The sequence below is a fragment of the Dipodomys ordii genome, unplaced genomic scaffold (assembly GCF_000151885.1).
Source record: "Dipodomys ordii isolate 6190 unplaced genomic scaffold, Dord_2.0 Scaffold35, whole genome shotgun sequence".
In the NCBI taxonomy this organism is placed as follows: domain Eukaryota; kingdom Metazoa; phylum Chordata; class Mammalia; order Rodentia; family Heteromyidae; genus Dipodomys; species Dipodomys ordii.
In genome coordinates this window covers 10,586,061-10,609,537 of record NW_012267251.1, presented here as the reverse complement: position 1 = coordinate 10,609,537, position 23,477 = coordinate 10,586,061, and the positions used below count along the sequence as shown (strand labels likewise).

General features: G+C 56.2%; 1 protein-coding gene across 1 annotated transcript; it reads right to left on the bottom strand.

Annotated features, from left to right (window-relative positions):
* Window positions 1-3,749: 3,749 nt before the first annotated feature.
* Cntn2 (contactin 2 (axonal)) lies at window positions 3,750-21,932 on the bottom strand. The gene is made up of 23 exons (XM_013017323.1): window positions 21,851-21,932; window positions 20,616-20,687; window positions 16,752-16,896; window positions 16,492-16,667; window positions 16,208-16,303; window positions 15,676-15,885; window positions 15,306-15,405; window positions 14,091-14,266; window positions 13,312-13,448; window positions 12,802-12,931; window positions 11,390-11,540; window positions 11,144-11,271; window positions 10,832-11,007; window positions 10,625-10,745; window positions 9,947-10,105; window positions 9,502-9,651; window positions 6,852-6,922; window positions 6,342-6,576; window positions 6,019-6,131; window positions 5,385-5,571; window positions 4,796-4,908; window positions 4,225-4,393; window positions 3,750-3,859 (listed from the first exon to the last, which is right to left on the bottom strand). Exons 1-23 carry the CDS (start codon window positions 21,930-21,932, stop codon window positions 3,750-3,752), a joined length of 3,207 nt encoding a protein of 1,068 aa, XP_012872777.1.
* Between the last annotated feature and the right edge of the window lie 1,545 nt (window positions 21,933-23,477).

Genomic DNA, 23,477 nt, shown 5'->3' with positions numbered 1-23,477 from the left:
CTGGCAAGATGCCTGCTCTTCCCCTCCTAGGTCAGAATGGAGCAGTGTGGACTAAATGTTGGAACCTTCTTCAGGGTTTTCCACTTCGGAGCTGGCTGGCCCCTGGCGTCATAGAACAGACAAGGAGATATGCTCGAGCCAGGTGATCAAAATACCCACAGCTGCTGCCAGCTGTCTGAGCAGGTTGAGAAACCAACTTTATTTAAGAACTGTCTGCTACCAGAGTCAATAAATAACTACCGTTACACATACAAGAGTGGAGCAGTGGGCTGATGGGGGTGGGGCTCCATTTGAACAGGAACTGTCTGTTGAGTCAGCAGTCTGACAACACGCTAGCATTTGCCCAGCCCTGAGGGTCTCTGAGCTGTGGGTGCTATGTTGGAGGTCTCTGGGATCGAGGCAGAATGGATCCCAAGGGCACCTTCAGGCAAAGCTATCTGACCTGCTTGCTTCCTCTCCAGTTTTCTCCTGTTGCTGTGACTCCCCAAAGCCAAAACCATATATACAAGTTCCCAGTCACCCCCACCCCCATGCCCGGCCACTGGCACCTGTTTCCATGGAGCTCTTTCAAGTCCCTTAGAAAAGTGCCTATCTGATCTCTCTTAACACTCCTCCAGGTAAGGCCCAGGTTCAAGTGAGCTAGGAGACAGCACCACAGCTGTGCCGGGGACAGCTGTGAGGCCACTGCTGTCCCTCTGACTGCGCGCAGATGCCGTCTGTCAGACTCAGGTTGACAAGGAAGAGAAAAAGTTCCTGTGTTGGTGGGGAAGGGACGAGGGCAGTAGGCTGTCATCAGCCATGGAACTTCCTGACAGCACGCAGGCTGGTTGGCTGATGGGACTGCCTAGGGGCAGTGCCTGCTGGGGAAGGCACTGGGTTATGAGCAAGTTGCTGGGGCGAGGGTCTGCCCTCCTGGTCTCCTTCACGAGGCAGGGACCACACAGGTGGTGTCTCTAAGACTCTTCCTGTGCCAGACACTTGGATTCTAAGAATCTCACCTCTGGAAGGACGGTCAGCGTACCCCACCCCCCTCCATCGATGACGTCACCACGCCCACTGCCACCATGCCTGGAAAGAAGCTGCTCACTCCCTAAGCCTTGCTGATGTCTAACTTCAGCCTTTCTTCTCAGTGTGACTATCCAAAGAAAAAGAACCCCCACTTTCATACCCTGGCTTTGTTACTCCCTGGCCCCTTGCGTATCCTTGGCTGCCGGGAATGGAAGCAGAACTGAGATTCCCGGGGCACTGCCCGAGTGCCGTGGAGAGAGCTGCCCTTTGCCTGGTACACATCTGTATTGCCATGGCAACAGACCCAGCAGCCCAGCACTGGAGCCTGAGCCCCTGTGTGCTGAAGGAGAGCCCCGAAGAGCGGCCTACAGGCTGTCTCTGTCTGAGTCCGCAAGACATTGTTCCACGGCGCTCTTCCAGCAGGACCACATTCTGAGAAGCCATCTATCTAGCCTAGCCTGCTTCTCGAAGCAGTCCATACATCTCCACAGGAAGCCATTCCCTCTCCCAACCTTGCACATCCTCCATTCACCTACTGTCTTACTAAACCCTCATGGGTGCTCTACCCCCAAACCTCTGGCTGCAGGAGGCTAGAGTTTCCTCCCTCTGGGCCTCCCAGCAGGCTGCCCTCCTCCCTTTCTCACAGGCCTCATTAGAAGCAAGGTAAGTGTAAGTCTATGTAATTCTTCAAGCCAGCATGGGCACCGCAGCCTCCACGTTCCTGGTGAGATTCGGTGCCAATCCAGCTCATCTGCCTGCCAGGCCCCGTGTCCCTGAACTCTCCTGCCCTAGCAGCAAGGGAGAAAGCAAGGAGTCAGACGTTGGAAGGATTCCTTAGTTCAGGGTCACTGGTCTGATGGAGAGCCAGGCTCAGGTCAAATCACAGCCAGCAAGACCAGGGTCTGTGAGGGAGGACGACTGTATAGCTGAGCCCCTGGTCCCCTGGCACACGATGGCTGTGAGCACACACTCTCGCTGGAGGTAAGGCTGGCCTGGGGGTTCCCAGAAGAAGATGTGTGAGCTTCCGTTTTTAAAAAATTGTACTGAGTAAACATCAACATAAAAACTGCCCAAGAAAATAGAGCAGGACTGAAACGTTTAAAAAACCATAACAAAATAGAGCTCTAGCTGTAAACTACAGAAAACAGGCTCCCGAAGCTGCAGTGGCGCCTGCCCTCGAACACCCATCCTGCGGCTCCCATAGGTGAAGAGTCACCTGTCAGAATGCAGGCTTTGGGGTCTCCTGGTTGTGCTCCCCACCATTGCCTGGGTGGGGACTCTCCTTGCTTCGGCCTCTCTTCTTGAAGCAACAGGGAGGGGAGGGGCTTCAAGCCAGCTCTATCTACTTCAGTTCCCAGCAGAAGCCAGGCTCACAAGGCAAAGAAGGTCTGGAAGTAATTCTGGATTTTATGCTGACCCCCACGACTGCCATTCTGAACTCCTTGTAGCCGACATTCAGCCCTCACTGGCCTTAGCCACCTTCCGAACCACAGGCCCTAGCTATTCAGCACTGCCTCCTTGCTGTGCACAGACAGAGCCTGGGCCAGGTGGTTAAAGAGACTTAAGTTCTATTCCCAGCCCTGCCACTTACAGGCAGTGTGGCCTTGGGAAGTCTCTGGCCCTAGTTAGACCTCCATTCTCTCATTGGTCAGGGATAAGTTGAGCTTTCAGGTCTCTTTTGGCTCTGCTAGCCTGGTCTGAACTCAAGGTAGGAGTTAACCCCCCCCTTTTTTTTCCTTCTGGGGACTTGAGAGATCAGGGGACCCTTGGGAGAAAGAGGTGTGACCGTTGATCCAAGGAGTTGCTGGGAGCAGGCAGGGGACCCACTGATGCTGGCTCATCATTCCAGGACAAAGAATGAATGCTGCACTGAGACCTGACATCCGGGGCCTTCAGGCAGGGGCAGGGGGGCATTCGTGGGTCTGCTGCAGGGTCTGGAGGAAGAGGGTCATTGTGGCTGGCTGTCTCCTGCCCCCAACCTGGAGGGGCCATGCAGGGTCAGTCTTGATGAGGTTCGGGGTCCCCCCTCAAGCCCTTCGGTCACCCAGCCACCTGACGTGGCTTTGTCTCGGAGGGTGACAGGGTTGGGTTGGCAGTGTTGGCTGAGAGGAGGAGGCTAGTTCCCCTTTTTCACCAGGTGTCCCAGCCTCTCAACCCTCTGAGCTCCCACCCCAGCAGCCTGAGGGCTAGGAGTCCTGGGGGACTTCCTAGGGTGGAGGTCTAGGTCCCAGGGCGTCACCCTCCAACCCAGCTGAGGGAGGCAGATGTTTGAGCCCTGTCTCACTTCTTCAGCCCCTTCAGGCTGTGTTCCTGCGGGGCCTTGGGCTCTGCTCTCAGGTGGCGGAGTCCACGTGCCGTCCCAGAGTACCATGGCTGCTGATATAAAGGAATGCCCTAAAACTCCTTTTCCTCATAGGCTGTTCCTTCCATCCGGGACCCCAAGGGATCCAGGCATCTGGCTAAATGGCAATAAGGAAGTCATTGCCCTGGTGCCTCTTGACTTAAAGAAAAAATAATAAACTAATAAAATCTTCGCATGGTTCTATCCAGCTGGCAGAATAGGCAATACCCTGCCCCCTATGGAAAGGGCTCTGATGAAAATAGTAGTTTAAAACTGACGGTTCTCAGGCACAGTGTTGGGCCATGTTGGCATCAGGAGGGGGCCGGGGCCAGCTGGCTGTGTCTATCCGAGGTGAGTATCCAGCTCCAGGGTCAGGGGTAGGGGTAGGGTGGCACCGAGATCAGAGCTCCAGGTAGCCGATGAGCAGCAACATCACCGTGGAGTGGGAGAGGATGGGGCCGGGGTGCGGGGCCGGGCGGACTGCCAGGTTCTCCACCATCATGCTTGTGCCTGAAACCGCAGAAGAAATGGGGAGCTGTGTCAGTGGGCCTGGAGCAAATCCACCCCACCCCACTTCCCAGAGAAGACAGTGCTGGTGGCTCATGGTAGCCCTGCTACCCACAGAGTTGGTGAGGGTCTTTGGCCCTTGGCCTTGAGCCTGATTCCGTACCACCACATAAAAGGCACACTCATGGCCCTGGCCCTCAGGGAGGTTTTAGGGGTGCAGAAAGGTCAGCAACACGGAAGCTCCTCTGGCCCCTGCCTGCCTTGTCCTTAGCCCTGGGGGTCCAGGTGGGAGCTGGCTGGGGTGGAAACGAACCCTTAAGCAGGCGTCTGGGTTGGCCCTGACACTTGTGGGGTGGGGGAGACGGCACCTCCTTTCCTCACGATGTGGACTTCTGCTGGGGTACCGTCGCCCCCAGGCCCCGTGGTCCGGATCTGTACCCGGGCGTGGCCAATGTCTTCCAGTACCGGGATTTCTATCCAGTTCTTGCCGGTGATGTGGAGCGTGGGGGCTGGGTGCAGGTCATTCTGGTACAGCATCTGTGAGAAGGGGGGTTCCCGGTATACCCTCCTCTGATTGGGGTACTTCCTTCTGTCTTTCCCAGCTCTAGGCATGGAGAGAAGTCCCTACAGTTCCTGGCCTTCAGGTTCTGTCTCCTCACTCTTCCTCCAGTTTCCCACTGGCCTGGCTAGTTGGGGGAGGCAAGCAAGCAAGCAGCTCTACTTTCTGCAGACACTGGAGGCTGGCGGGCCTCCATGGTGCCCATCCCTGTTCCCCCCCAAATCTGGTGTTCCCACAGTGATCCCCGAGTGGTCCCCATTCTCCTACTCTTCTCCTGAGCTCCCAACAGATTTCCCAGCTACAAACTCTCACTCAGACTCCACTGGTGATCACTGCAGCCTCCAGGTTCACTCCCGGTCGGGAAGGAATCCCTTCCTCACCTTATAGCCAGTAACTGCAGATTCATTTCTCAGGGGGACCACAGGGTCCCATTTGATGCTGAGGCTGGAGCTTGAGAAAGTCCAGGAGATGTTGCCCGGAGGTCGCCGGGGAGCTGCCGGGGAGGAAGGGAGACGTCACACCCTCTCGCTGCTAGCCAGCCCCTTGCCAGATGCCTGCCTGTACAGCAGGCACACCCAGAATATTCTGTAGCCACTGCCTAAGAAACAAAGCCAGGACAATTCAAAGGGTGGAGATGAGGCATTAGCCACTGTCCTTGAGCTTTTGTGCTCAAGGCTACAGCTCTCCCATTTGAGCCAGCTTTTTGGTCTTTAATTGGAGGTAAGGGCCTCATGGGCTTTGCTTCCCAGGCTGATTTCAAACTGAGATACTCAGACCTCAGCCTCCTGAGTAGCTAGGATTACAGCATAAGCAACCAGTGCCCAGCTCACCCTCTTTTCTTAATGGACCCTCTTGTTTCTTTCCAGTTGAGGGCATGTGGGGTACAGCAACTATCTTGTCATCGAAGCATGATCCTGGAGCCCCTGCCTGGACACACACTCTCACCTCACCCCTGGTGGACAGACTCACGGGACTTCATGGTGGTGGCGTTGGCAGAAGGGCTGGCAGGCCCGGTTCCTGCCCTGTTGTAGGCCCGCACTGTCAGGTGGTACTTGGTATTGGGCTGCAGGTCGTTGACGCGAGCAATGGTGTCCAGTCCTGCTGTCCTCACTCGGTCGGCTGCTGCTTCTTTGTCTCCGGCTTTCCAGTAGCGAATCTGAAGTGGACAGGGTGTGCTGAGGTCTGTGATGAACAAAGCCCGGGGTCTTGGGGTTTCCCTGCTTTGGGCCCTCTAACACACTCTTCCTCTCCTGCTCACCCAGTCCTCTGAGCCAGACTCTGCTCAAGCACCTAGAGAGCAGGGCCATGCATGTGAGTGCAGGCTCTGTGTCTCTGGGTGCCTGGCAGAGTGCTCAGTCCAAGGGAAAGGAGCTCCATACACGGGCCGAATGGGGGAGCAGGTGGTGGGTGGATGATGGGAGGGACAGGCCCAGCCTGGAGATGGCCAGTCATATTGCCTTCATAGTGTTTATACCCAGACCAAATAGCCCATCTGCACCCCATGACTCTGCAGCCGCAGTAGGGGTGACCAATGAATTGTCATTGGTCCCCACCGAGCCCTGAAAGCCCAACACCCCTCTTTCTCCCACCCCATGCTGCTCACCTCGTACCCCAGAAGGATTCCGTTCACGTCCTGCTGCACGGGTTCCCAGGTCACGTTCACCTCGGAGGCGGAGACCCCCTTGGCCCAGACCTTGCTGGGGGCCACTCGGGGTTCTGGGGATGATATCTGATGGGTGGGGACTGCCCAGCCCTGCCTGGGTCTTGCAGGGCAGTGTTCCCCCGCCCCCGTGGGCTCTGGAGGAGGGCCAGTTGGGGCTCCAGGAGGTCCCCTCTTGTGCAGGGCCCCACTAAGGGGACCAGGATGTCCAGGACTCCAGGGAGGCGGCTGGGCTGGGTACGGGTGGGGGTTGGGGAGCAGCCCACCTTCCTCAGCCGAGTGCACCAGGGCGGTGAGGCTCTCGGGTCCGGCCCCACGGCGGTTGTAGCTGCGGATCTTGACCTCGAAGGGTGTGTAGGGGAGGATGCTGCGGTTGCTGTACACGAAGTACTGGGCGTCGGCGCCGGGCACCTGCGCCGTCTGCCAGGCGCTGCTGCCCTGTCTGCGGAAGGACAGCAGGTAGCCGAAGCCGTCTCCGTTCTGGTACTCTCGTGACATGGGCTGAGGGCGAGAGCGGGTGTGGGCCAGGGGCACGGGTGGGTCACCTGCCCATCACCTAGGGGAAGGGGTGGCCCGGGGACATGGCAGGGGAGTCTGTGGTACTTGGGGGGGGCAGGGGACAAGGGAGCCAGGAAGAGGACAATGACAGCTTGAGTCAGAACCGATGGTGGCCCAGTCTGGGCACTGCTCAAGGGGGTGAGGAGGAGAGAGGAAGGGGCAGGGCTTGTCCATCCCCAGAAGCAGAGGGCTCATCCTGCCCACCCTGGCAAGCTTACAGTCCAATTGACCATGAGCTCTCCTGGGGCCCCGCCGCCCCCGCTGAGTCCGGATGGTGCCACTGAGGGGGCTGTCAGGGACAAGGACACAAGAGTGGCTCATTAACAGACATCTAGGCACCAAAAGACTCTTCCCTTCCCTTCCCTTCCCTTCCCTTCCTTCTCCTCCCTTCCCTTCCTTCTCCTCCCTTCTCTTCCCCTCCCCTTCCTTCTCACTTTCTCTTTCTCCTTCCCTCCTTTCCTCCCTCTTCCCTCTTTTCCTTCCTTCCTTCCTTCCTCTCTCCCCCCCTCCCTCATTCTCTCTCTCTCTCTGTCTCTGTCTTCCCCTTTCTGTTTTTGGTAGTAAAGGAGTTTGAACTCAGGGCACTTGAGCCATGCCTCCAGCCCTACATTTTGCTGGTTAATTGGAGATGGTGTCTTGGGACTTCTCTGTCCAGGCTAGCCTCAAACCGAAATCCTCTGGATCTCAGACTCTGGAGTAGTTAGGCCATCTTGGCCTTCAGCCCACCTCTTTTCTAACAGTATTTCCTTAGGCCTGTTACTTAACTGATCTGAGCTTAATTCTTTCCCTCAAGATGCTGTTTCTCTCAATGGTTATAACAGAAATAAAATTAAACAAAGAGTGGCTAGCATATAACTTATCTTTGTCCTTCCTACTCCTGTTGGCTTAAATTACAGAGCCCAACTTCACTTTGCTTTAAGTTAAGGGCAACTAATAGCTCAGCCAAAACTAAACCAACAAACCCATTAAGAAAACAAAATCAGGTCTGGGAAGGTGGCTCAGTGGTAGAGCACTTGCCTTGCATGCCTGAGGCCCTGGGTTCGATTCCTCAGCACCACATAAGCAGAAAAAAAAAGCCGGAAGTAGCGCAGTGGCTTAAGTGGTAGAGCGCTAGCCTTGAGCTGAAGAGCTGAGGGACAGCACCCAGACCGAGTTCAGGCCCCACAACCAGACCCAAAAAAAAAAGAAAACAAAAAAAGAAAACAAAATCAGCTGTCTGTAACTCTAGCTACTCAGGAGGCTGAAGTCTGAGAATCATGATTCAAAGGCAACCTGGGCAGCAAAGTCTGTGACACTCTAATTTCCAATAAACTACCTTCCCCCCCCCCAAAAAAAAGCAGAAAATGGAGCTGTGGCTCAAGTGGTAGAATGCTAGCCTCGAGGAAAAACCTCAGGGACAGTGCCCAGGCCCTGAGTTCAAGCTCCAGGACTGGCACACACACACACAAAAGGAAAGGTAAAGAAAAAAAAGAAAAGAAGAAAAGAAAGCCAAAGACCAACTCATCACAGGATATTTTATCACTAGTTTTCTTCTTTAATTTCCTGATTGCCTCTAGCGTTACACAGACTGCTGATAAGACAAGGGCAGGTACCATCAGCTTGAGCGGCACAGCAGGGGTTTGAAATCTTTCTGCCCAGAAAGCTGTACGTAGATACTTGAGCGGGTTCTGATGCGGGCATCTTCACCCGCATGAACTCCCTCTGCCCTGAGCAGAGGGCACTGTAATGAACCCTTCCGGGGTAGAAAAACAGTCCAGAGCAGCAGCACACTGTGTCTGAGGTGATACAGCTAGAATTTGAACCCAGCTCCTGTGGTTTTAAAGTCTATCATCTTGCCTTTGCACTGTACTTGTCTCTGGGCTCCGCCTAGTCTGGTATACGGCAAGAAAGACACGCCCTCCCACCCCACCTCATCAAGATGCTCAGAGGCCAAGAAATGGCTTCCTCGGGATGTCTTACTGGGGAGAGGAACCAGTTAAAAATGCTGAGTGACTCCCCAGCCAGAAGGAGCTTGAAGGAGAACATGCTGTGTGGGAGTGCATGGGCCACAGGACTGGGCAGGTGTGGGGAGGGATGCAGGGCTCTTGTGCCAGGCCCGCATATGGGATGGGTCAGAGGATGGGTAGGAAGCCTTGGGTAGATGCTGCTGGGGGGGGGGCGGTGATGAGGAGTCTTCCAGTTTCTCCCCCCTTCCCCACTCAAGTTCTGCACCCATACCTTTCTCTGTAGGTAGGGGTAGAGTATTACTCCTTCCTGCTGCTCCCAAGGAGCCATCTAAAGCAGGGCTTGCAGACACTGGCTCCTCTAGCATCCTGCAGCATTTCTCTCTCTCTCTCTCTCTCTCTCTCACACACACACACACACACACGGACACGGACACACATCACCTCCCAATAGAATCAATCATTTAACAAAGTTTTGGAGAACAAGCCTTTCACAAATGTCCCTTCAGGATATATTTAAGAGCCAAACTAGCTTGGCGTGGTGGTACACACCCATAATTTTGGCACTGGGGAGGCTGAGGCAGCAGGATTGCAAGTTGGAGGCCAGCGTGGGTTACACAATGAGTTTGAGGCCAGCCTAGCTCATGGTGGCACTGACTCAACAGAAACAAAACATAGCCAGATGACTGTGGCTCACATCTGTAACCCTATCTACTTAGGAGGCTGAGATAGGAGGATTTTGAGGTCTGAAGCCAGCCCAGGCAAAACAAAAAATCCAGGTCCTGACTTGTCTTTTGTCATGAATTTTGTCAGCAGAGTTGGAACTCTCTAGTTTTAAGAGGTGGGTTGCTCACTGGGGGCCCCCTAAAGAGGGCCAAGGTCTCCCTCTGCTGAGAGTTCCTTTCTGGACACCCCGAATCCTGACCTGCTTCCTTGGTCCGGATCCTGCTGGAGGGCCCACTGGGCTCTCCTGTGCCCAGGATGTTGCTGGCTATGACCCGGAACTGGTAATCCATCCAGGGCGTGAGGCCCATCACCTGAGCGGTCTCTGCATTGCCCTCAATGTTTGCGGGATCTGCAAGGAAAAGCTCTTGATTCCCCTTTAGTAATGATGGGGGGCTTTTGCTAATGTTATGTGCACCCCTACACCCCATGAATATTTTCATTGCTCCAGTAATAATACTTCCAAGTCTTAAAGGCGCAGCTCGGAACATCTCAGACCAAGTGTTTTATCCTGCTGCGTTTCTCCCACTTTCTGTGCAACTGTCTCCCTGCCTGACCAAGGGTTCCCTTTCTCCAGACCCCTGCCTCCCATCACAGCACACAGCCAGGCCTTATCAATACCCACCCAAGTGGGGCCTCACACTTACTGGTCCGAACCTGCTTCCATTTCCCTGCAGGTAGAGTGCGAGCTTGCAGGGTGTACTTGGCAATGGGGCTGTGGTTGTCAAAGCCACGGCTCCAGCTCAGCTGGACGGTGGTGTCAGCGATGTCCCTCACGACCACCCCTCCTGGGGGACCTGGTGGGCCTGTATAGAAAGACAGATCCCACCGCAGGGTCAGCTTCCAATGGAAGCCAACCTCTTCCAGGCCCAGTGGGGGTGGCGCAGTACCCAAACTGGGCAGCAGAGGGCGTAGCGAGCACACATAGAAGGGGGGTGGGCAGTGCCATGAGCGGGAATAAGGCGTTGTGTGGTGGGAAGGCTGGATCTCAGGCTGGGGTCTGGGCCGGGCTCCCAGAGGTGATGTACAGATTTCCCAGCAGTGACCTTGAAAACTGACCTTGAAAACAGGGCTACTCACTGGGCTCAGCAAAGTGCTCCCCCATTCCCACAACCTTGGCTTTCAAAGAAAAATATTCTACTTGTCTAGGACTCATGGAAGCCAGGCTCATGAGCCATGGACGTGTCCCCCTCAGGGACTTCTGACGGCAGCTCCTCCCCCACAGCCTGGGGGTGTGAGGAGGCTGGAGAGCAGGTCACACGGCCCAGGGCCTCCAGGGGAGCAGGGGTGTATGTGTGTCAGGGCAGAGGTGGGAAATCTGTCACCTCGAACCAGGACAGTGGCCTCCTTCGATGCCCCGTCCACCACTGTCTGGGCCAGGCACGTGTACTTCCCTCCGTGGCGCAGCTGGGCATTCAGGAGGGTCAGGTCCCCAATCGTCTCCTTCTGTACCCAGGGACGGAAGTGGGCGTCAGGAGATACGGCACACAGAAAACAACTGAGCTTGGGGGTCCCCTGGCCCTAGGCCTCACCACGCTGGCCCTCCGGTAGTGTCCCCCAGGCTTGTGGAAGTCAATGGGGAAGTCGTCCAGGGTCCAGGTGAACGTGAGGTCCATGGTGGGGTCGTGGGAGGCGTGGCACTGGAGGGTCAGGTTGTCGCCCAAGTTGATGTCCGCGCTCGAGGGGGCTAGAGTGATCTTGGTTGCATCTACCAAAACAACAGTGGCTGCCTGGGGGAGTTGGGGGAGGGAAGGGCCCGGGGGGGGGCCCTGGGATAGGGCCAGAAGCCCCAGGAAGGGAAAGGAGGATGGCACCCGTGAGCTGAGCCATGCACCGTCTCTTACCCCGCACAGACAGGACCCCGGTGCTGTTGGCTTTGCCCATGAAATTCTCAGCAAAGCAGGTGTATTTGCCTTCGTCAGAACGACTGATGTTCCTTATAATCAAGGTTCCATCTGGAGTCACAGTCACTCTGCAGCAAGGACAAAGCACATCTGCCAACCCAGGGGCACGCAGGGATCAAGGGGAGAGGACCCCCCACCCCGGGGAGGGCTCGGGGGAGCAAGAGCTGCTTGTGGGGCGCAGGGTACCTGCTGCTGTTCACCAGAATCTCAGTGCCCTTGCTCCAGAGCACCGTGGCTTTGGGAGCTGCCCGGGGCTGGCAGGGGATAGCGATCTCCCCTCCACGGGCTGCAGGGATGAGGCGCCGCACAGGGTTCTGCCTGAAGTCGGGGGCCAGGGCTACCAAGGAACGGGAGAGACGCAGGATCTGTGTCACTGTCGTTAGGAAGGCACCTGACTATGCAAAGCTGCCTTTTACTTTCTGATGTGCGATGTGCAATCTGTAGAACACACCCAGCATCCTCTGGACCACACCACCAAACCTGCCTGGACTACGCAAAAGCTCCTGCTGGTCATCGCCTTTTTCTTTTTCTCTCCCTCCCTCCCTCCCTCCCTCCCTCCCTCTTTCTTTCTTTCTTTCTTTCTTTTTCTTTCTTTCTCTCTCTCTCTCTCTCTCTTTCTTTCTTTCCTTTTTTTCTTTCCTAGTTGTGGAGCTTGAACTCAGGGCCTGGGCATTGTTCTTGAGCTTTTTACTCAAGGCTAGTGCTCTCCCCCTTGAGCCACAGAGCCGCTTCTGGTTTTTGGGGGGTTAACTGGAATTTAGAGTCTCACAGACTTTCCTGTCCAGACTGGCTTTGAACTGCAATTCTGAGTAGTTAGGATTACAGACGTGAGACACTGGCACCTGGCTCAACTTCCTTGATATCATGTTCTTTTTATGACTACTGGCATTATTTATTGGATTTTGTGCTTCATTTGTCCCTCTCCAGTAATAAAGTTTACTGGACTGTAAGCTAAGAACTGATCACTAGTGTTCATTCTTTAGGAGGTGTTGAGTCAATATCAGTGAAGAATTGAGTAAATCGTAGTTAAACCTCAATGAAAATGAACAGGGCAGGTATCATTACGTCCAGCCCAGAGAATGCTGGGCTGTAGCCATCTGCAGGGCAGTCAGTCTCTTTGTGGCTCAGCTCATTTTTCCCCTTGGAGTGGCAGTGTGTGGGTGAGGCCATCACTGCCTCCATTTCTGTACAAGAAACTGAGGCAGAGAAATGCATAACACAGTGGAAGGGTTGGATTAAGCACAGAGTAGATCCATTTGGTTTTCCATGCCTCCTGCCACCTTTTTCTCCTAATGTCACTGCAGCAAGTATTTGCTTTGCCCAGACATGAGGTGGAAGCCCCTTCTCTCCACACCCCCCCCCCCGCCAGAGCTCTCAATTTAGTGTCCTGCCTTCTTTCTTGAACCTAAGTCCTTCTAATTAGAAGCCCCTGGAAAACCAAGGAAGACTGACCCCTGCGTGTGTGGGCGTGTATGTTCACGTGTTGTGGTGTGTGTGCCATGTGCATGTGTGTGCTTAGAGGCTCAGAACCCCTGCACCCCCGCCAGGGGGCCCAGGGATGTCTCCGGCCCCCTCCCCTGCTCTACCCCATCTTTTACCTTGCACAGCCAGCTCTGCACTGGCGTAGACAGTGCCATGTTTATTCTCTGCCACACACTGGTACATTCCTGAGTCCTCCAGGCTCAGCTTAGAGAACTGCAGGTCCCCGGCCGACACCTCTACCCGGTTCTGTGCAGAAAAACCCAGAGGGGGGGGGCAGGGGGATTAGCACAGAGGCCTGGGTGTGGGGAGGGGCAGGCAGGGGCACATACCATGGGGGTTCTAGACTCATGGTCCCTTGGCTTGGGGCAGCTCTATCTCAGAGCTGTCTGGAATCTCAGAGCTCTGAGACACACCTAGGACCACACTCTTGGTTTGTGGCTGAGTTGTGGCTGGATTAGGTCTCTGGAATTCTACCCAGTTGACCAGCCTGGGCACATGTGACTCTGGGATGGAGAGAAGCGCCCCAAACCCCCACCTGACACCTTGATCAGCCTGGCAGGGAGGGAGGACGAGGCCCACAGGAAAGGGAGGTGGTGTGTGGGAGGGAGGCAGTCCTGGTGGCATACCTGGGAAGCCAGAGGCTCTCCGTTCCGCAGCCAGCGCACGGTGGGCCGGGGCTTGCCTGCAGCCGCGCAGCCCCAGTGTAGGTTGGAGCCGATGTCAGCCTCTGTGTCTGAGATCACTTTGAGCCACTCAGGCTGAGCTGGGGAACAAGGGCGAGAAAAAGATGATTGGGAGGAAACTGAGGCTTCTGGGATGGGCTGGAATGGCAAGACTGCAGTACTGGTGACAGACAGCAGAGGACGCCACCTGCTTTCTGGGCTAGAGAAGACAAAAGGGGGAGGGAGGCCAGAAAGAGGCTGGCAGAAGAGAGACCGCACTCTGTGGCTGTACCAGTGGCTTGTCATTTTATTTTATAATTTTGTTGGTCATGGGGCTTGAACTCAGGGGCTGGGCGCTGTACCTGAGCTCTTTTGCTCAAAGCTAGTGCTCTACCACGTGGAGCCACAGAGCCACTTCTGGTTTTCTGATGGTTAATTGGAGATCAGAGTTTCACAGCCTTTCCTGCTGAGTGGGGCTGGCTTTGAACCGTGATCCTCAGATCTCAACTTCCTGAGTGGCTAGGATTACAGGCATGAGTCACTACCACCCAGCTTTCATTATTTTATTTGACTTTTTAGCAACTTAAATCACTGCAAGGCCTTCGCTGTGCTTTCTGTAGCCCTAGCTGACATTCTGTTTGTTCAGAGAGGTCCTGGCCGGGACCAGAGATGGGAGGGTCGCTCAGTCTTCTCCTCGGGGACAAGGGTGGAGGCAGGAAAGGGGGAGCAGCCAGGCTCTGTACCCTGCACGATGATGCGGCCCTGGACGGTATCTCGGCCCTTGGAGTTCTCCACCTCGCACTCATAGGTGCCCTCGTCCTCAAAGCTCACACTGGGAATTTGCAGGGTGGGCTCGGCCGTGGCCCACTGCGGGGATAATGTGCCATCCACCTTGCGCCACTTGATCCTGGGGACGGGGCTGCCAGAGGAGAGAGACACAGGCAGAGGGAGCAAGCGGATCAGGCGGTGCCACCTGGGTATCCATAGCACCTCAGAGCCAGAGCCCAGCCTTCCTCAGATGCTGGCAGGGGAGGGGCTGAGGGCATGTGTGAACCGCTCTCAGGCTCTTCTCTGGGACCGGCTCAGGACACAGTGGGGGAGGGAGGACATGAAGCAGGGCTCCTCTATACCCACCCCAGGCCACAGCTAGGAAGCCAATGAAGTTGATCTGTACCCCGAAGCTGCCTTTCCCTCCCAGGCACACTGGTCAGCAGTGGCCTGGGACCTGGGTCTTTATGGGTCCCTTCTCCCACCACTCCACTTCCCAAGGCACTTTGACAATCTGTGTATTAGCTTGCACTAAGAATCGGTGAGTCCCACAGGACCTCCATGCCACCTGCCTAATGGTTTTCTAAGGGCATTTCCAAGCCCTGGATCCTGTGTCCTGGGTGGCTACGCTTTTCTCAGTAACACTTTCCAGAAAGCAGAGGCCCAGGGGACATGTGAGGATCGGGAAGACCAGAGTTCAAATCCCAGTTGCTTATTCATTCCACACACATTTACTGAGCACCTGCTACTGCGAATGGCGCAGTCTCGGTGAAGCCTTTGTGATTTTTTAACTAATGGTTAACACACAACACTTCATCAAATGCCAGGCACTGCTCTAAGGGCTGAAAGGTGAGTTAACTTATTTAATCTTCATAACAAGCCCCTGCAGACATAGTGTTATTACCATTCAACAATAAGGAAATAGCCCTAGAGAGGTTAGGTAATTTACCCACAGTCTCCCAGCCAGCCAGTGGCAGAGCTGGGATTTGAACCAGGCAGGGTAAGTTGGCGTCTCTACTCTGTGATTCTTGCTTCCAGCCCTGCATAACATCCATAGGCCTGACCCTGCCAGGCTCAGGAAAAGTAATCCATGTGCGTGGGGCCCCGGGGTGGGGTGCTCAGTGGGGGTGGGCGATGCCCCTGTGTGCCGCCTCCCCCCCGTGTTCCCAAGGGGCTCCTACACTGCTTACTTCCCAAAGGCGAAGCACTCCAGTGTCACCTGCTGTCCCACCAGCGCGTAGGTCTCTGGGGGGAACCGGGCCTTGATGCTGGGTGCAAAGAGCCGGGGGTCTGGGGAAGAGAGGCATTCGCAAGTAACAAGCCAGTGACCCCGGACCGGTGTTAATGTCACTGCTCACAGCCCATGCATCGGGTAGGGGAGTGGAGTGTCAGAGATTGCCCTTTCCCCTTGCGGCCTGGGGCACAGGTTCGGGAGCTTTCAGCAGGGGGACTGGGGCTCCCAGAGCCTGGATCCTGTGCCCCGCCAGCTGGTCTTCTCCAGCCCCAAGCGAAGCCCTCGGCCCTTCCAGCTCCCTCCTCCGCCGTGCCCTCCGGCCTGACCTTCGGCTGCCAGGTTGAGCTGCGCGAACTTGCTGAAGACGCTCTTGGTGGAGAAGTCCATGTGGCTGGTGGCCAGGCAGGAGTAGTTGCCCAGATCCGAAGCGTTGGTCCGGGCGATGTACAGGTTCCCTGTGGTCTGGGACACGAAGTGACGCCCGTCCGTCGGGATGAAGTTGGGGAACTCATTGAGGAGCCAGCGGTAAGACAAGCCTAGGAGGTGGGGAGTTCGAGGCAACCACGGGGTGCTGGGCTCACAGCCAAGCTGGGTTGGACCCCACCATAGGGGAGGAGGATGAGCACGTTGTACCCCAAGCCCCCCCATACACAGAACTGGAGCTGAGGGAAGAAGAGGCTTTCGCTCTGTCCCAGCGGGGAGCACACACCTTCAGGGACAGCTAGGAAATGATCGACCCAAAGGGAAACTGAGTCATTTCACGCTGGGACCCAGGATGGAGGCGTCCAAGAGTCACGTGCCACCTCTTCTTCCTCCCCCTCTCTGCCGAGCACGGGGAGCCCCCTGCGCCCCACTCACCGGGGTAGTGGGCCGGCGGGTTACATGGGAGCATCACCCCCCAGCCCTCATGGGTTTTCACCGGGTCTCGCTCTTCCTTGGAGAATTCCTGAAGAACTGGAGGTGGAGACCAGGGCTCAGGGGCTGTCCTGCAACCTGGGGGCCCTCCCGGCTGCCCCCCATGGGGGAAGAAGCAAGTCACTAGGGTCGGAGGGCAGCAAAGGCCTGCTGGAGGTGTCGCCCTTCCTTTCTAGGCCTTTCCTCCTCCCCCACCCCCTAGGGTCTCCGTCCCCTGTGGGTCTCACAGCCAAAGCGGAGGACAGCCTCCCTGCTGACCACCGTGCCCACTGGGTTTGAGGCCAGGCACTGGTAGACGCCGGCATCCTGGGCCTTGGTGGGGTTGGTGATGACCAGGTTGCCCCCCACCAGCTGGTGACGGGACCCCGGTTCCAGCTTCATCTCCGTGCCGTTCATCTTCCACCTGCAGCGGGCACAGGAGAGCAATCTCAGTCCTAGCTGACATAAGGCTGGCATGAGGGAAAAGTGTGCCCGGCAAAGGCCTCACCTATAGGTGGCTGGAGGGCTGGCCCGGGCACGGCATGCCAGTGTCACCTGCTCCTCCGTGGACTCCTCTGGGAATAGCAGGCCGAGTGGCTGGTCTTCAAAGACAGGCCCGAAGGTGGCTGGGGAAGCCCACGAGGAGCTCTGAGCTGCAGGCGGGACACCACCAAGAGGCCTCAGGGCCTGAGGCTAGCTGGAGAATCCCCCCTGGGGTGTACCCTCCCGCAGAACAGCAGAACTTCCTGTGGTGATGGGTTTTGCCATTGTTCACATTATCCAATATGGTGGCCACCAGTTACTGGCCACTATTGGGAACTTGAAATGTGGCTAACGTGGCTGAGGAACCAACATTTCAAAATTTGATTTGTGTGTGTGTGTGTGTGTGTGCGCGTGTGTGTGTGCGTGCGCGCGTATATTCCGGTACTGGGACTTGAACTCAGGGCCCTGGGCTCTTTCTTTGCTTTTCCACTCAAGGCTAGTGCTCTACCACTTGAGCCACACACCAGCTTTTTGCTGGTTAATTGGAGATAAAATCTTGTGGGCTTTTCTGCCCAGGCTGAGTTTGAACTGTGCTCCTCAGAGCGCAGCTTCCTGAGTAGCTAGGATTATAGGTGTGAGCCACCAGCCCTTGGCTTGATTTGATTGAATTTTAATTAATTTAAATTTGATTTTAAAGAAGCAGGGCAGGGCCCATCTACTCAAGCTGGTGGAGTCAGCTCATTCATCCTGTGCTTAGTTATGAAGTGCCTGCTGTCTATGTGGCTCTGAGCTGTAAGGAATAATCAGACTCAGCTCCTCTCCCTGAAGGAGGGAGAGGGGGCAGAAAAGTGAGTCTGTAAGGTGACATGCTGTCGCGGTGGCTTAGGATGGAGACTCTCAGGTCCTGCAAATGGAGGACCCCCCCCCCGGGAGCCTCAGGGGAGCATCATGGAGGAACCGATCTGCAGGCGTACGAGGTGTGAGAAGACGCACTGGCCAAGATGGGGGAGACAGGATGTATTCTGGAGTCCAGTGCTGGACGGGACAGTGAGGCCCAGTGAAAGGTTGCTCTGGTTGGGGGCTCCTCCAGCTAGCAGTGTGACCTTAGGGCAAATTACAGGACCATTGGGCTGGGAAGGTGGCTCAGTGGTAGAGCACTTGCCTTGCATGCTCGAGGCCCTGAGTTCGATTCCTCAGCACCACATAAGAAAAAAGCCGGAAGTGGCGCCATGGCTCAAGTGGTAGAGTGCTAGCCTTGAGCTGAAGAGCTAAGGGACAGTGCTCAGGCCCAGAGTTCAGGCCCCACGACCGGACCCCTCCCCCCCAAAAAAAGAAAAAAAATTACAGGACCATTGTCTTCATTTGTGTAAAGGAAAGAGGATGCAGCTGGGCATGGTGGAGGCTGCGTGTAATCCCAGTCACCTGGGGAGGCAGAGGGAGGAGGCTCAAGATCCAGCCAGGGCCAAAGTAAGAGCTCCGATCTTGAGAAGCAAACTAAAAGTGAAAGAACTGGAAACACTACCAAAAAGCTGCAAGTGGAGCTGTGGCTCGAGTGGTACGATGCTAGCCTTGAGCAAAAAGAAGCTCGGGGACAACACCCAGGCCCTGAGTTCAAGCCCCAGGACCAACACATACCAAACACACATACCAAAGAGCCACACAGCAAATGCATGACACGGGCAGACTGAGACCTCCTGAAATTGCTAAACAAACAGGTGCTACACCTGCAAGGGGCATTTCTCTGTCCCCTGTGCCAGGGGACACTGCTGTCTGCATGTGCCATGGGGCAGGGACAGGGCCTCATCTGCCTTTGCCCAGGAGGGTCTGTCTACTGCCTGGTGGCGCCCACTCGCTCTGCCACTTTGGCGTCAGGTGAGAGGCAGGTCCCCCTAATTGGCTCCTACAGGTGAGAGGCAGGTCCCCCTAATTGGCTCCTACCTCAATGATTTCCAGCCCCTGTGGTGGGTGGCGGAGGGAAGGGTCCCCATTAACCAATTAGTGCCTCCTTCCTTGGTGCATCCAGCTGCCAGCCTTCTTCCCAGGCTGGACCCCTCCCCCCCCCACCGCAGCTGAGGCCTAGCCCTGTCCCCCTACCAAGAGTGGGGGGGCAGCTGTCAAGCAGCTCTGAGAACAAGTGGGGGGGCGGGAGGGAGACACACATCCCCTGGGCCTGAGCCCCTCCCTGCCACCCGCCATTACTCTCCCTCACTACCGCCCGGGGGCCTCGGGGCTGGGAAGCCCAGCTTAATCCTGAGTTAATGAAGGTGGTAGAGGGTAGAGACCCTGCTCCAGCTGGGACCCCCGAGGAGGGAGGAGGCGGCGGCTGGGCTGCAGCCTCTTTGTACACTAGGAGTTTGCAGGAAGTGTGGGGGTGGGGTGGGGCACACTTGTACTTTTGGCCTGTCTTTCTTCCTGAGAAGAAAGCTCTCTCCTTTGTACCAGCCATATGCATGCCCTCACATGCACCCCAACAAACAACTCAGATGGCCACAGACACATTTATACACACATCTGTTCCTTGCACAAAAGCTGCAAATGACCACGCATGCTCATCTCCCTAGGCATGTATTTATAACCTGCTGATGATAAGCAGTGGCAAAAACGAATGCTATCATTGATTCGTGTTTACTGTGTGAGGATGCCTCCGTCCACACTTCTTTCTTCCTCAGAACCCTTTTACCAGGCAGGCACTGTACTTACTTTTTTTTTTTTTTTTTTTAGTCATGGGGTTTGAACGCTGGGCCTGGGCACTGTCCCTCGGCTCTTCAGCTCAAGGCTAGCGCTCTACCACTTGAGCCACAGTGCTATTTCCGGTTTTCTGGTGGTTTATTGGAGATAAGAGTCTCACAGACTGTCCTGCCCGGGCTGGCTTTGATCCTCAGATCTCAGCCTCCTGAGTGTGAGCCACCCATGCCCAGCTAAATGCACTGCACTTTCTTACTTCACCAAGGTGGAAAGTGAGACTCAGAAGGGTTTAGTAACTTGCCCCGGGGTCACACAGCAGGAAGCAGACCTGGGGCAGCCAGCCTTGCCCCTCTCCCCTCCTGCCAGCTTCATGCAGGCAGCACCCCTAATCACCATTCTTGACCTCAATTTCTGGACCATCTGGGGCCCAGAGGTGCGCAAGCAGACTCCCTAGGTGTGAGGCTTGACGATCCAGGTTGTGCAAATCCCCTGGTCGCATTCTGAAGGGTTGAGGGTCCAGCACCAGGCAGCAATGGCTTCTGGGCATAGCCAACCCCCCCACCCCTCCCTCATACTCCCATCCCCACAGCTCATGGGCACCCACACACGCCCCACACTTTCCTATGGTACATACACACCCACCTGTGCACGCCCCTTCTCACACCGTGCACACACGTGCGTGTGCACGCATGCACACACACATGTCAGAAATCTTGCACAGGCCAGGCATGGTAGTTCACACCTGTAATCCCAGTTACAGGAAGTAGAGAGGGGAGAATGACAGTTCAAGGTCAACTTGGGCCAAAAAAAAGAGCAGCCAGACCTTAGCTGAAAACAAAGGAAAGCAGAAAGGGGTGGGACCTGACTGCAGAACACTTGCCAAGGAGGTCCTCAGTTGGAACCCCAGTACCAGCAGCCCTGCCTTCCCAACAATCACAAAGCCTTGCAGAGGAAGGAAGGGATGGAGAGATGGAAAGCACAGGCACCTCCCTTGCGCTCCTCCTTGCTTTTGGGACCAGGGATTCAGCACGGGATTCTGGTATTTTGTGGGGGGAGAAGATAGGAGGGGGTGCAGCAGGCCATCAAGAGATGAGGTGCTTTCTGGGCAGGGTGTGGGCACCGGCAGGGGATTTGCCTCTTCTGCCTCTCTGTTGCTCTGGGGTGGCAGGCCAGGTCCCGCCTCCCCTGGCAATTGCCCTCTGACCTCTTGAGGTCTGCAGACCCTGAAGGCTGCCCGCCCCAATGGCGCACATGGAGTGGGTGGCACCAAGTTGTCCTGGGGGGGGGAAGGGGCGGGGCAGGGATACTGAGGGACCCAGACCCTTCCTGTGGGTTCAGGGCTCCCTGCTCCTCTGACAGGGGCACTGGGGAGCTCCCTGACTCTCTGGCTGCAGAGTGATGGACACGTGCCTGTGCAGATGACCAGGACACAGGTCTGTGGCCTAGTAGGGGTGTGGTGGGAGGTGTGGGGGAGTTGGTGAGTGGGACTCCAGGACTGCAGAGAGGAGCGCAGCGCCCGCCCTGGGAATTTGTTGGGGAAAAGAAATAACCAATTGACCTAGGCCTGGTATCAGGCTCAGAGACCCCCCCTCAGCGGTAGCCCTGGAGACCCCCAGTTCTGGGACCCCCCTCCCCTCTGTGGGGACAGGTAGCTTCATGAGCTCCCAGTTCTTCTGCCATCTGCTCTCTGCGTTTTCTCTGCTGGTACGTGGGGCCCCCTCATTCCCTCTCCTAGAGGTCAGCCCACTGCTCCCATCTGAGACTCCGGAGCGCTCTTGAGCTTTTTTGGATCTGATGGGCCTGCCTCATGACCTTCTCTTTCCCACGTGCTGACACTGGGGCTTGAACTCAAGGCCTCTCGTCCCCCCTCAGCTTTCTGTGCTCAAAGCTGGCACTCTATGGCTTGAGCCACACTTATACTTTTGGCCTTCTGCTGGTTAATTGGAGAAAGAGTCTCTAAGATTTTTCCTGCCCAGGATTGGCTTTGAACCACAATCCTCCAGCTCTCAGCCTGCCTCCTGCATAGCTAGGATTAGAGGCATGAGCTCCAGAGCCTGACACCATGATCTGTCTTTTCTGGGGTGGCTTCTGAGCCCTTGAAAGGTGGCTTGTGAATCGGAGGACATTGTTTTCACTGAATGGAATGTTAGCAGTCCATGTCCACTGTCTGTTGGACAGTGCAGGCCTAGCTCTAGGAGGACTGCACGGAGATCTGGTCGTAGCATAATTTCCTGTGTGACCAGGGTAGCCCACTCACCCTTCCTGGATCATTCTTTCCTTCACCCACAACACAGCAACGACTCATTGTCTCTCCTCCTAACCTCGAAGGGAAGACCCACAGATGGGCTCTGGGCGCTGTGCCAGGCAGAGGCAATTACTTCTGTAGTCATCACCCAAGCCAGGACAAGCATCACTGCTAGCCCAGGTGAACGCTCTTACCTGGGGAGGAGGCGAGGGTCCAGGTGACCAGCAGCGGCAGCAGCGGCAGTAGGCATGGCTTCTTCCTAGTGAGGGTCCCCATGCTGGGATCCCAGGCCAAGGCAGGAATCAGAAGAGACGAGCCTCAGCCCAGCTTGGGAGAGTCTGCCCAGAGGCTGACAAGCACCTGGGGAGGCAGAGATGACAGAGGACTCTGAACCAAGGCCTGGCCTTCTCTCAGGCACCTGCATCTGCTTAGTGAGTGAATGCTTCTCTTGCCTGGGTCGATGCTGGAGAAATCGCTTAAGAGCTCATCCGCCATTCCTCCCCCCCCCCGCCCCAGCCCCAGGGGAGGGGCTTGGCTATTACCTTGGACAATTTCCAAGGGCCTAGTGCCTCCAACTGCCCCTTTGGGAGTCTGGCTCTGCCCTGTTTTGCTGCCCCCTCCCCCTCCATAAGCCGGTGGGGGTGCTGATCAGATGGTAAAAGCTGGGCAGTGTTAATTGGGAGGTAAGAGTCCACCTGCCTGCTTGTCCGAGCTAGCCTAGATGTCCCTCCACACAGAGTCTGGAAGAGGGCGGGGCGGGAACCTGGCTGTGGGGGCCCCCGGATGCCCTCCTCTGGTGATTGGCAGATTGGGTGGGACTTGCTCTCCCTGGCCCGTCCCCCATCTCTGCTGGGTAGGAGCTCAAAAGCCCTCTCTGGGAGCTGCATCAAGTCTCTTCAGACCAGCCCGCTTTTCTTAGCCACACCCTGGGGCCAGGGTGCGCAGGTAAGGCACTGACGTGCTTCACATGACTGATGGGGAGTCATGACCTTAGATCTGTTAGCCATGTCCCTAGCAGGCCTCATGCAAGAGTTCATGCAGCTCCCAGGAGGACGTTGGCTAGTAGGGACTTGGTTCCATCTGCAGCTCCCGAGGTCCTGTGCTGGACCCGCCGTAGAGAGCCAGGCAGCATCCTGACCCAGCGATCTCTCCCTTCCTAGCATCTTGAGAGTAGGGGTGGGCCTAGACCCGCTTCCTCATCCACTCTCTTCCCTCTATTGGAGTGCAGACTTGGGGTCCTGTCTTCCAGTTGCAGTGTGCCTGGTCACCAATACCATGATTTGGTGCGGCCACAGCAGCCAAGGTGCTTGCCCGGCTGCAGATTCTGCAGCTCTGCCGAATCCCCCTGCCAGCCTGTGGCAGTCTAGGCACAGGACAGGGTCTGGGTGGGGGTGTTTGTGCAGTCTGGCCATCTCTGGACCTGTGTTTTACTATTTGAGATGGGTTTCTTGGCCAGAGAGCTAAGCAGCTGAGAGCTGTCCTCTGGGTGGGGCTGGTGGAGAAGGAAGGTATACAGGGCTCTGGGATGCACCTGGAGGCCAGGGCAAGACCTGAAGATGAATGGGAAAATCCACATTCACTTTTCTTTCCCTTGGAAAGAGAGTTCCCACCCTCTCCACAGGGAGGGGGAGGGGGCCTGCGGGGAATCACCAGCCTTCAGCCTGCACAGCCCTGGCTGCCACCCAGAGGGGCTGTAGGAGGGAGGAGAGATGTGGTCCTGGGGCCTGTCCAGGAGAACAGGGCGAGGCTGCTGGGCAGAGTCCAGAAGCAGGGTGCTGGGAGATGAACAGATAGTGGCCCTTCCCCACCTGATTCCAGCCT

Bases quoted from the DNA above. Each gene is read 5' to 3' on its own strand.
- Cntn2 (XM_013017323.1), bottom strand. From the start codon at position 21,932: ATGGGGACCCTCACTAGGAAGAAGCCATGCCTACTGCCGCTGCTGCCG. The intron at 16,304-16,491 runs GTGAGACCCACA...CTCCACCTCCAG, and splicing joins GGCTGTCCTCCGCTTTGGCT to TTCTTCAGGAATTCTCCAAG. The intron at 12,932-13,311 runs GTATGCCACCAG...TTTTCTGCACAG, and splicing joins GAGAGCCTCTGGCTTCCCAG to AACCGGGTAGAGGTGTCGGC.